A 12,235-nucleotide genomic window follows, 5' to 3' on the forward strand; every position below is an offset into this window, starting at 1 on the left:
AAATCATCCATTTCCAATAAGGATTTTATATTCCTTCCATTTTTATTTGTAAATAAAGGTTCAGAACCCAATCTCTAAACATGTCACTATTCACAGTTATAATAGACCGATTTACTGTGACCACTCTTAAGGAAAAAGGAGAAGGTAATGATTGTGGTATAGTTCTTATTATCAATATCCGTTTTATCTGACACTCCTATTTCTAGAAACATCATTTGCTCTTTTATCCAGTTCAACTTTATTATACCCTCTATTAGCAAATAATTCAGTTAAAATATCAAATTCGTCTTTTACATAATTTTTCGTCTGAAATTAAGAGGGAGGTTGTTGCTTACTGTCTTCTTGCCACATTATGCTTCATTTTAATTGGATGTAAACTATTAAAATGTATACAACTCTTTACAAACATAGGTTTACAAAACAATTTACTAGTAAAATTCAATGAGAAATATCCAAATTTACTGAAATGTCCAAAAATTTAGCTGCGTACCTATATCACTCACTCACTGTAAACCAGAAGAAACCAATACCATTATTCAAAAATTCATTATTAACAGCTTTTTCTTTACCCCTGCAAATAAAGAAGATATTGTCTATAAAATGTTTACAAATGATGTACACTTGTAAAACAAACTCCTATAAAGACAGTCTTTCTCTCACTGTGCTACTACAACATTGGCAAAAGCCGGGGCAACTACAGCACCTTTTTTAAGTCTTTAGCTCTGATGCTACTGAAGATAAAACAATTATTGTCTATCGCAAGCTGAAGAAGTCTACAAATAGTATTGATGGTAAAAGTATCCAAATTTGCATTCTGGCTTAGGTGCAGTCTTACATATTCATGCCCTACATACTGGGGTACAAGTATATATAATGATGCAATGTCAATAGTATACATAAGAATCTCTTTTCCAGTGAGCTTATATTGTCTCAACATATCTAGAAAAACTAAATAATCATGAATAAAACAATTTGCCTTCTGTCCTACTGGACTTAAAATGTTATCTAAATAAATTGATATATATTATGTTTTTGAGTCAGAACCAGCCACTAATGGTCTAAAATGTGGGTCTTTCAAATCTTTGTGAATCATTGGAATACCAAATAATCTACTAATTTTGAGCTCTCTGTCAGATATTCTGGAATATCATTATCAGTATGTCAGTTTTCACATAAGTGATATAGGCAGTCATCACTTTTTTCTTCTACTTATTAACAACATCAAAATAAATTCACAATTCTCACAATTATTACACTATAAACATGGACTTCTAGAAATGCCTATGTAAGCTCCACTTTGAAACTGTCCAACTTTAAAGTCTTGATTCAAATGTTCTTCACTTTCCACCATGTATCCCCTGTTCCCCTTTGCAGACATTCATCACAGCAACTGTAGACCAATCTAAAGTCTTAAACAATTGTCACTGTACCTGAAGGTCAACTGGTTGGTACTCCACTTATGTCCAGTTAGGGCATAACGTTTTCTCCGTACATTTGCTTTGATCTGACTGCCAAATTTGTCTGGAACTCCACAACGGGGCCTCTTCATCCACCTAGTAGGACAAAAAGATAGTGATCAGCGGGCACAGAAAAAAACAGGTGGACACAGCAGTCCCGCTGCTCTGCGGATCAGCTTCAAGCTCTGATAATTTTGTATTTCATAGACTCCATCTGATTATTTTTGGTAAATGAAGATAAAAAGAAAATGAATAACAGTCAGTGGGAACATGTTGTAAAAATGAAACCAGCTGCATCATTTTAATTTCTGATAAATGTTCCATTACAGTTTGCATATTTTATGAAGGATTATGCTGTGTCCAGCAATATCAAACTAACACAAGTTAAATGTTTGACATTTGCATGGCAAAGGATCAGCCCAGCTATGTTACTGTATTCCATACTACACACACACACACACACACACACACACACACACACACACACACACACACACACGCACACACACACACACAAAGTCATTTAATCTCACTGTGCAATAAGAGTTGATTGACCAGCAATTGCTGTAGTATTCCTACAAAACAATTCTGAAGCCACAGTTCTTGGGGAGAAGGGGGGTAATTGCTGGTTATGCAGTTTGTCAGGAAGCTGCAGTCACATCTGTCAATCACCATTCACAGTACTGCTTCATAGGCAATTCTTAACACTACTGGGTAAAAATATAACTCTAAAATGTGAAATGGCAAAACACCTGAAAAAGTAAAAATAATAAATATATATTTAAGCAGAAAGTTGTCTACTAAATAAACTTTTCATACGTGTCCTGCAATGGTGCAAGAATTAGTCAGAAGACAACCATTTTACTTACACATTTGACAACCAATTAGATGAGCTAGTGAAAGACCATTTTCAGTCAGCCATGGCCTAGTACATGGCAAACAAAAAACATGTTAGCATAGTTTGAACTCCGACATTCTAATAATGTAAGCACAATGCACTGCAATATCACTACCCACAGTTTCTCTTCAGAGCAAAGCAGTGCAATAAATATTCGGCAAATGAATCACTAAGAACAAAGCAACAACATTAACAGGAGTATAATAACACATCTAGATTATATTTGCATTTTAAATACATTTCAAACAAAAACGGACAACAGTTTAATCTGGCAGCCAGTAGTAAATACAGCTAACTGTATATGCTTATTCATCATTTGGCTTAATGTATATTTCCAGAACTGTTCAAGGGAAAAGAAAAAAATGACTTCAGGCTCCACTGTAGAAAGCCCGTTGGCACAGCATTTGCGACAGCATTTGAAGAGCATAAAATAAATAAATAAAGACACACCAGTAAACCACTGGTTCAGTAAAAAGTGCTGAAGAAAGTTCACTTCTGAACTTCTCAATCTCGCCCTAACACTTTGTGCCAGGGCAACTGCCCTTCACCCCACCCTTTCTACACTCCTGTGTACTTCACTGGTAATCTGCTAGTTTACTGTACTAGGAAATGTGCTGTAAACCAAAAAAAGGCTGGTTCAACCTGCATTTCACTTACCTATATTTAGTTACAGCCCTAAGAAGTGCATGAAAACGACTAAAATGCATACTTTGTAGTATGCAATAAAGAAAATAACTCCTGTACAAATGCAAAATAAAAGATTATCTTTCAGTAATATACCACGTGTTAACAACAGAGTCACAATGAAGCTAAAGAGACGCACGATGTTCACAACACAGATGTTTAATAAATGCGTCTTGCTCTCAATGCCCAAATATTAAAATCTGCAAAACTGAAGCACAAACTTGTGGAGAAACACCAAGCTGGTAAAAACAGTAATAACAATAATAAGAACATGCAAACGTATTGGTTCTGCCAGTGGAAAGGTCAAGAAATCATCAGTAACAAATGGCCTACCATTCACCAATTAGGGGTTCATAGTAATAAATGCAAAGAACAGTACAAGGCTCATTAGAGGATTTATTTATTTGAAATGGCACTGTTCGAGTATGTTGTGTATTTACTATTTCTCTACTGCCTCATTCACACAAGGAAAGGAGATGTTTTTCTCTTATCACAGATACCATTTTCACAGTATATTCTTTCATGTGTAATTACACAGTCCCTCTATGCAGTTCTGTGTGTGAAGGATTTAAAACTTTCTGAAATATTTTTAAACAGATTTTAGTGGTTTAGTGCTTTATCATAGGATTCTTACTCAATCTTCTACTATGTTTCATTAATGCAATATTATTTAAATGTATGTAAAAAGCTACATTTTCTGGGGGGGGGCTTCAGTATTAAAGCTCTAAACACAGGATTTTCTGCAGCTATGTTTATACAAATTTCATCTCACCTACCAAGCTCTCTTTTTTTCTGTTAAACTCATAGTACATCTCAATAAAAAGCCAGTAACATATTGTTTCTTTTTACAATATGCTACAACACTGAAATGTCTATTGCATTAATGATAATCTCACCAGTCTTAGTGGAGGATTTGGGGTGATGTATGATTAATGTTAAGTCTTTTCCGAAGATGTACACAAGAAAATGCTCACAGACTCAGGCAACAGGTGAAGTTTCTTTCTTAGTTTGCCTATATCCCTTTTCATCATTTCAAACAAATCTACTGCTATATATGACTATGGCAATATTCCTGCCACTAATTTTGGACCCTGTCCTATACAATCTACATTTGTGTCCAAAAAAGCAACAGTATTCACATCAAAATGATACGACTGTGGCACCCAAGCACAACAGTCTCTTTAGGGTTTCCTACTGTACCTTGGTGTTTCTCTGTCCAAATAAATGTAGTAACTGGACACATTAACCCTCTTACTGGTCTGAAGACTGTGATAATGTTCTTTATAAACAGAGAATCGTGATTAGACATACTACTCTTGTTATCTTCACTGTCTGATCAGCCATCATTCTCATCTGCCATGTACTTTACATGCATCTTTTTCTTTGCTTCCCTTTCTCCTTTCCTCTGTGGCCAGAAAGTTTTATGCTGCAACTTCCTAGACCTGTTTCTCCTTCTGCAAACTCATGCAAAATAATTCTGTTCTTGCATTCTGCATATTAAAAAAGCATAGGTAATATACCTTATGAGGCTAGTCTCCTTGACAGTATTACATTGTCTCATAAATCTGTTTCTTTTCTGTGGCATTCACATAACAATTTTCTCCAGCTCAATCAATTCACTATGTCTTTTCTCATTAACATCATCTCTCTTTGCTTCTGTCATATTGACTTCGGCAGCATTACATTTTACATCTTCACACGAGTGTCTGAAATACCATGGGAATTGGAATAATCTACCAATCTGCTTAGGGTCACTTCTGGCTCACCTAATTACTCCTCCATTACCTGCCATGCCACTTCTATATGATTGCACTGTGTCTTTACTTCTCTGTGAATATTACTGAACTCTCAGTTTCTAGCTAGTGCCCTCAGCCTACTACGTCATATATGTAGGGACTCCTCTTCTTTGTGTCTTGCATTTTTGAACGTACGTATTTCCTATTCTGTACCCTTCTTGGTCTGAAAGTGGCTGGTTCGGCTTGTCCAACACTTAGAACTTGTAATATAGTTCTGATATGTTGTTACAGATACTGTACATTTGTTTGGCTACCGTGTGTAGTAACAAAGCAGTTAATTTATCAACCCCTGTTATGCTTAGTACTTTTGCACTGTTTAGGTATCTGACAGTCACTGCTTGCAGTGTTACCCTACATATGGTACCTCACAGTTTGTTTCAAATGTTGGAAGTCCAGGAACTTCCACATCCACTGTTTTCATTTTCTGTGTGTTTAAACTGTAGCACTTTTCTCATTTACTGCTGCTATTTGTCCTTCTTACGTAGCTCTCTCAGTGACATTCTTATGATTTTTTTTTAAGTAACTCAGTTTTAAAGTTTACTCTTGGCTTTAGCCGTTTGTTCCAGTTATTTCTGTGGAAAGAAAATGGTTTGCAAGTATATAAAAATAAATTACTTCTCAACTTGCACGTTTTTTGAGGAATAACAGAGCTTTTTTATGTCCATTTATCTCCATTTTCCATACTGTTGTGCTTGTGCACCAAATGTGGTACAAATCATTAAAGTTCACTAAACACATTTTAACAACAAAGATCCACAGGCTCGGACAATAATAGGAGTCTATGATGCACACACTATGGGCATCGTACAGATGGATATGGTTTTCTGTAGCCGTATAAATGACAACTATAGAAGAGTTACAACACTGAAACACCTACTTCCACAGATATGCAGCATGGAAACCAAGCAAACAGGTCTACGTACAAAGCCCTCATAAAAATAACTTACTAATATAATTTTTGTTACGAATGTTTAAATTCAAATAGGAGTTTGCATTCTCAGACAGAACAGCAAAGCTACTTACAGACCAATAACTAACAACTGCATAATTCACTTGATGAACAATTCTTGGATTTTCTTACTCATTAATCACTGTCCAGTTGCCATCAAGCGGAAATGCTCTGCACCAATCACAAACTGCTAAAGCTTTTCTATAGAAAGAACAGAGTCCCACAGCTAAAGCAGGTCTTTCCTTACTCTGCAAGTACAACTAGGGGATCAGCTACCAGATTTAATTCTAAGAAAGTTCTAGCTATTAATTTAGGTCACTGCATGACTTGTGTAAGCTAGTTCTTTAAATTTAAAAATAAAGCTGGAGCCATATATTTTCTGTGACCTGACAGGCCACTGTGACGCACACAAGACCATTACTTTATCGCACTATAACCATTACAGTCACCGATACTATAAACAGATATCAGGAAAAGAGCAGCACACAATATATATTGTGCTTCTAAAAGTTGTACATCCTTGATTTACAGATGAGGTGCAACGTATGTAATATACGGATAAAATAATAATTAGCACAATGCCGTAACAGGCCCAAGGCTTGACCGTGAAACACTAAAGATCGAAACTGATGATTGGTGTTTCTCCTCCTGCAAAAACACTTTTTTTAAAACTGATGTTGCTTGCAAACACTCTTTTGTGGCTGTAGCTCTATAAGTTGATGACAAAACAGTTTACAGCCATCAACAACATCTGTCAGTAGTATTTTAAAACAGTGGTGCATCAGAACTAAGGTATTCTGCATTGTTTGTGGAAACTGGCTATTGTGAAGATATGGCAAAAAAAAAATGTTAAAGCAAAAACATACCATCAACAGTTGTACTATAAGAAGTAAAGTACTGCAATCATTATGATCTTATGAAAAGTCCCTTAACCCTACCCTTATTGAAAAAATGTCTAGATTCCATGGTTACATCTGCTTCACAAAAGTGGAAAATTAGTTTTTAGTTTAAGTGATTTTTTTTTACTGCACTGGGCCTGCTTGTACTTTATATACTTACACTAAATTCTCACAAGGTTAGAGCTGCAGGACTTTTCAGCAGAGCTCTTGTAATTTATACTATATTTCAGTGACGGTCTTTGGTGATTCAATAGCCTTCAACTAAGAAGGTATTTGGACATGTGAAAGCAGCATGTTTCATGCAGTGAAACCATAACATTAGCTGGAGCTTGAATTCCTTGAAATTACACTTCTGCAATAACATGACAGGTCAGTTTTGCCAGCTAACACCGGGACCGGCATCAGACAGCAAAATTCAGTTGCTGAAGTTTTGAAAAAGTAGTAAATGTGTCATTTATATCGTACAAATTTTATGCACTACAAATTTTAATGATTGCATTCACTCTTTACCCTAAGGATGTTGTAAATGTTTAATTAATGTTACAGAAGTATCTTTACTATAAAGCTGTGTTTTCTTAGTAACCGTTTTGAATGTATGGATGAATTGCAGCAGTCTTTTTAAATATGTGAATGCGTGAATGGGCGTACCTTCGTTGAAGGTTGTGCGTCAGGGCTGGCAACTCGGCACGTAAAAATCAACTGCCAATCATTAGCGGACCGGAGTTCCGCTGTGGCGACCCCTAACTGGGAAAAGCCGAAAGACACAACAACAACAACAACAACGAGTCCGCTAAACTAGCTGAATGGTTTTCATTCTCAAAATGCATTATTTCACTTCTTTGTTTATCTGGATGGTTCTGCATTACTTTTTGTGTATTCTTTTACGTGAAACTGTTTAGTCAACAGCATCTGAGTAGTTGCTTTTGTACATTAGACAAAAAGTAATGAGAGACATTTTTATATTTACACACAACGTAAAATATTTCGAAAGATGCAGACACCTATTAAATACCTCTTAAATACTTTGCGTTTTAATTCTGTCATCATTCATTCATTTTCTGATATCCTCTTAGCTTCTTCAGCATCAAGAGAGTGATGGAGCCTATCCTAACAACATAGAGCCTACCCCAACACTCAACAACCAGTTCTGGAGAGAATACCCGTAAGTCACACAATACTTGAGTAATCAAAACATACTCAAGTGCTGGCAACTTAGAAACCTCATTAATTCGCTGACATAGCATATTTATCATCAAATGACTTCTATGCCCACACCTTTAAATACAAATGGAAAAAAAATGATCTTAATGAAAAACATCCTTACATTCACCGCTGCAATATTCATAACTTATGGGATTCCCTGGCGTGAAGCCCGTTGTCCGGCCAGTCTACCAAAGCCTACCATTGCTTTAAGGTATGCTGAACATCACCTAAACACTCCTTGTACAGCATAAGGCATAAAAGTGATGTTCAGGCATACCATCCTCAGAACTTCTTTGCCTCCAGTCCGAATGCTGATTATAACTGTCGATCTGTTTGCCTCCATCTGTTTTTTGCTATTTTTTCTGTGTGTTGCAATTCCACTGATTACTCCTGTTTGCTGAAGTCCTCACCATTGCAGATAAGTACCCAGTTGGGGTTTTAGTTCTTTTTCTTGATTTTTTGGCAATTCCTTATGGCTTGTCTGCCTTTTTTGATATTTCATGAGGACAGGGTGTCCCTGTGTACTAATCGTTCTTTTATGCACAAGGTGGTTAATGAGTTGTCACTTAGTGTATTAATTTGCCTACTTTTTCCCCTCTCCACAATCTAACAGCGAGAGGGTGATGCATACCTTAGATGTGCATAGGCAGCTCAGATTTTATTTGGATATGACTAAAGCTATCAAAAAAATTTGATCAGTTGTCTGTTTCCTTTCATCCTAGGTCTTTAGGATTGGCTGTTTCCAAGCAAACTATTTCTACTTTGATTTCAAAAGCTATTTTTTTTTTGTTACACTCTTCATGGCGACAGCCTTCCTTCTTATAAAAAGGTGCATTCTGCTAGAGCTGTGGCTCCTTCTGGTGCTTTTTTCAAGGGTTCAGACACTAATTCTATTCTTGAAGCAGCTGCCTGGGCTTCTCTGCATACCTTTACCGAACATTACAAGTTAGATGGTATCTCCAGAGTTAGAGATGGTTTTGCTAATGCCATTCTTCATGACTTCTTAGAGGGCTCTACTGCTACTCCCTCCTCCCAAGTTTCCTCTTGAGCTTTGGCGCTCTCCCATAAGTTATGAATACTGCAGCAGTGAATGTAAGGACATAGTACAGTTGTGTAAAATCTTACCAAAATGGTAGATATCCTTGCCTTCACCGCTGCAGTATTCATTCCCTCCCTCCATCTTCCTAGTTTTTTTTTTCCCTTCCTGAATGTGCAGGTTCTCCTTGGTTTTCCATGGACTGCTGTTCTTACTGGGGCAGTCACTTCTGAGGATAGTATGCCTGAATGTCACTTTTAGGCCCTAATCTACACAAGTAGTGTTTAGGTGATGTTCAGCGTACCTTAAAGCAATGGTAGGCTTTGGTAGACTGGCTGGACAGCGGGTTTCACGGCAGGGAATCCCATAAGTTATGAATACTGTGGTGGTAAAGGCAAGAACATCTACCATTATGGTAAGATTTTACACAACTGCACTTTCTTTTAAGACCATGGAAATTGTTTGGGAAAAAGACCAGCTGAGATATGATAAAATCAACACAGAATTTGATAAAACAGTAATTTAAATTCAGAGTTGTGTATATATATTAAGTCTCTAAGGAGCTTGTAATTATACTTCCAAATTCACTGTTCAAATATGAAATGTATTAGAAAGAAACAATTCAAACATAGCCAGAAAAAGAAATTATTATGAATAAGAAGCATTTTCCTATGAGAAAAGCATAAGGTAAAGTATAAGTAGTTCCCACAGGTACTTTATGAGTGACAGAAGCAATTGAAGTAAAAGTAGAAACACAGACAGTACAAATAACGATAAAGCAGCTAAACAAAATTATTTTTCATATTTATTCATCTTTGAAAAAACACAATACTTTTGAAGCTAATTTTCCTTTCTTGTTGTTTATTTTATTTCTGTTTTTTTTCCATGACACAGTGGTTGGTATTGCTGCCTCACAGAGTTTAGTTCTGCAGTTCAGTTATTACCTGGGATGCTTTGTATGCACACTGTGAATATCTTACATGTATTCATGTAGAATTTTAATAGCTAAACAGTTTCTTTCCACACCCCAAACATACAGTAGATGAACTGCCGATCCTCTAATTGACCACAGGTGTGCTTGCGAAATGTTAATGAGTGCATGTGTGTATGCCCTGCAGTGGGCTGGCATCCCACATAGGATGCTTCTCTGCCATGGTGCATATGCTGGGATAGGCTGTGGCTCACATGCAGCCATGAAATAAACAGAGCAGGGAATTTGAAAATGAATGAGTGAGTAAAAAAAAATCAGAATGAGATAAAAAAAAAATTAAAATTTCTTAGTTAAAACACGGAGACAAGTATTTATACGGATATCACTAATAGGCTCACACCTGAAGTTCCACCTTAATGCTGCGTTGCCATCCAAGAAAGTAGCAGTTTGTTTCCAGCAGACAGCATTTAGCAGTTCAATTACAGTTCCATTTTGTAACAGCTTATGGAGATTTGATGCCATTAAATGTTACTCTGGGGATACTGTTTTACTGTTTTGCATTACATTCTCTTCTGAAATCCTAAAGTCCTTAAGTTTGGGCTGTGCAAAAGTTTGCTGCAAGTTTTTTTTTCACTTTGCTAAACATGCCACCAGACTGCGCCATTGTTAGAACTTTCCATTTTGTGATAAGCTGACCTTCAGCCCACTACCCTGTCTCCCTGCTTATTCTGTAATGTTCAAAGGTACAATTAAGAGGGCTGCCTTCACCGACTATGATTTAAGTATCTTTGGAAGTTGTGCATAGTTTTAATTTAATGTCATGACATGTCTGCTTCCTATTACTCTGATTATCAAACAATAACCCCTACATTTTTCATGTTTGCCCTAATGTGTTATAATGTCGAATCTGTGCTTTCATTTTTTAAGAAATAGATGTTTCACTGCATTGGAATGAGTTGCTTTGAAACATTCGACTAATGTCTGGTTTGGCAACAAGGGTCATGCTAGATTGATGTTTTACCTCCATCATTTGAATGTAAATAAAAAAACAGTGTTTTAAACTTTTTTGTAATTACAAAATTACATTTATTTAATTTTGCAAATCAGAGAGAATTTATTTCTAATGTTTTCTGAGCAAGAACTATGCACTTGTAACACAATTTTATCTGCATTATTCAGCCACCCTTTTAATTACCTGTATCATTTTGTCTTCTTCAAGTTGCAAAGTGCTTAAAATCAAGTGTTTGACTAAATCTGAATTGATTCTGTTAAAAAATTTATTTTTGTGCCCAACACCATAACAGAGAAAAATGAAGTGCTTGCTGACGTCAAGCCAGTTGTTTAATCTATTTATGCATGTTCAAACTCCCCATCTACTACCGCCCCATTAGTTCTTTCCACTTTCCCGTATCCAGAGATGTCGATAGGCAACATAGGCAAGAGCTAGGAACTATGGTCATCATCCCAAACAAAGCCAGCAAATGTTTTGGTACTTCTAAACCCTCCACCTGTTGGGTGGGAGGCATGACACAATCCCTGCTATGGTAAGCCCAATGAAGATGCATTTTCATACCGACTGTACCTTCTCTGAATGCACAGCACTCCCTGCGTCTACTTCCTGGCACAGAGGAGACATCTGCAGTTTGAGCCAGAAGAGTCCCACCTACAGTAGGGCTCAGACCAAACCCTCCTCTGGGATGAACAAAGCACAGCTGACTACTTATTCCTGCCCTTTCTAGCCAGCTGTTCTGACAACCACATTGTTAATCAAAGCTGTGTCATCTGAGATGTAGTAAGGGCACCATCACTCCATGCCATGACGCAAGAACTTCAAGAAACTTTTAAGGTCAATGGCATTAGCTAAAACCCATTCAAAAATGCAAAATTCTGAGTCACCAGAATAAAAAACACTGGTTTCTCTTACAAAGATGAAAGCGGTTTAGGAGAAGTTGATTCTTTATCTCATCCTGTTATAACAAATGTAAACTAATAAACATACATTATATTACCCTCAAATTATTCAGTTTCATCTTTTCTGTTTACTGCACTTGCTATGGAAGGCTTTATTTGATTTATTTAATGTATTTATTTATTTTTTGAAACAAAGAACTATTACCTTATATAGTAATCTAGACACATCTATTTGATGATGCATTGTCTTTTTTTTGGCTGAATTATTCTTTTCAAGACATTTTTTTGAAGACTAAAGGGGATGTTATGAACATCCCTTTAGTATCCATTTTTGCAAATCTTTTAATGGCCTAGTGGGATGAATCTCGTCTGTGTATTTATGGAAAACCCCAGCAACATAACATTAAATTTTCTGGAAGATTTTTGATGACTTAAATGTGATGTCAGACACTAGTGAAGTTCAACACCTAT

The 12,235-nt window shown here is 36.4% G+C and overlaps 1 protein-coding gene across 1 annotated transcript in view; it reads right to left on the reverse strand.

Annotated features, from left to right (window-relative positions):
• The window catches only part of MMP15 (matrix metallopeptidase 15), an 826,700-nt gene that overhangs the window by 560,821 nt on the left and 253,644 nt on the right, over positions 1–12,235 (reverse strand). Inside the window, exon 3 of the mRNA XM_044081528.1 lies at positions 1,431–1,553. Coding sequence (XP_043937463.1) covers positions 1,431–1,553 — 123 coding nt within the window. The remainder of the gene's footprint in view (positions 1–1,430; positions 1,554–12,235) is intronic.

The sequence above is a fragment of the Protopterus annectens genome, chromosome 8.part0 (genome assembly GCF_019279795.1).
Source record: "Protopterus annectens isolate FY-2018-M chromosome 8.part0, PAN1.0, whole genome shotgun sequence".
Lineage (NCBI taxonomy): Eukaryota > Metazoa > Chordata > Ceratodontiformes > Protopteridae > Protopterus > Protopterus annectens.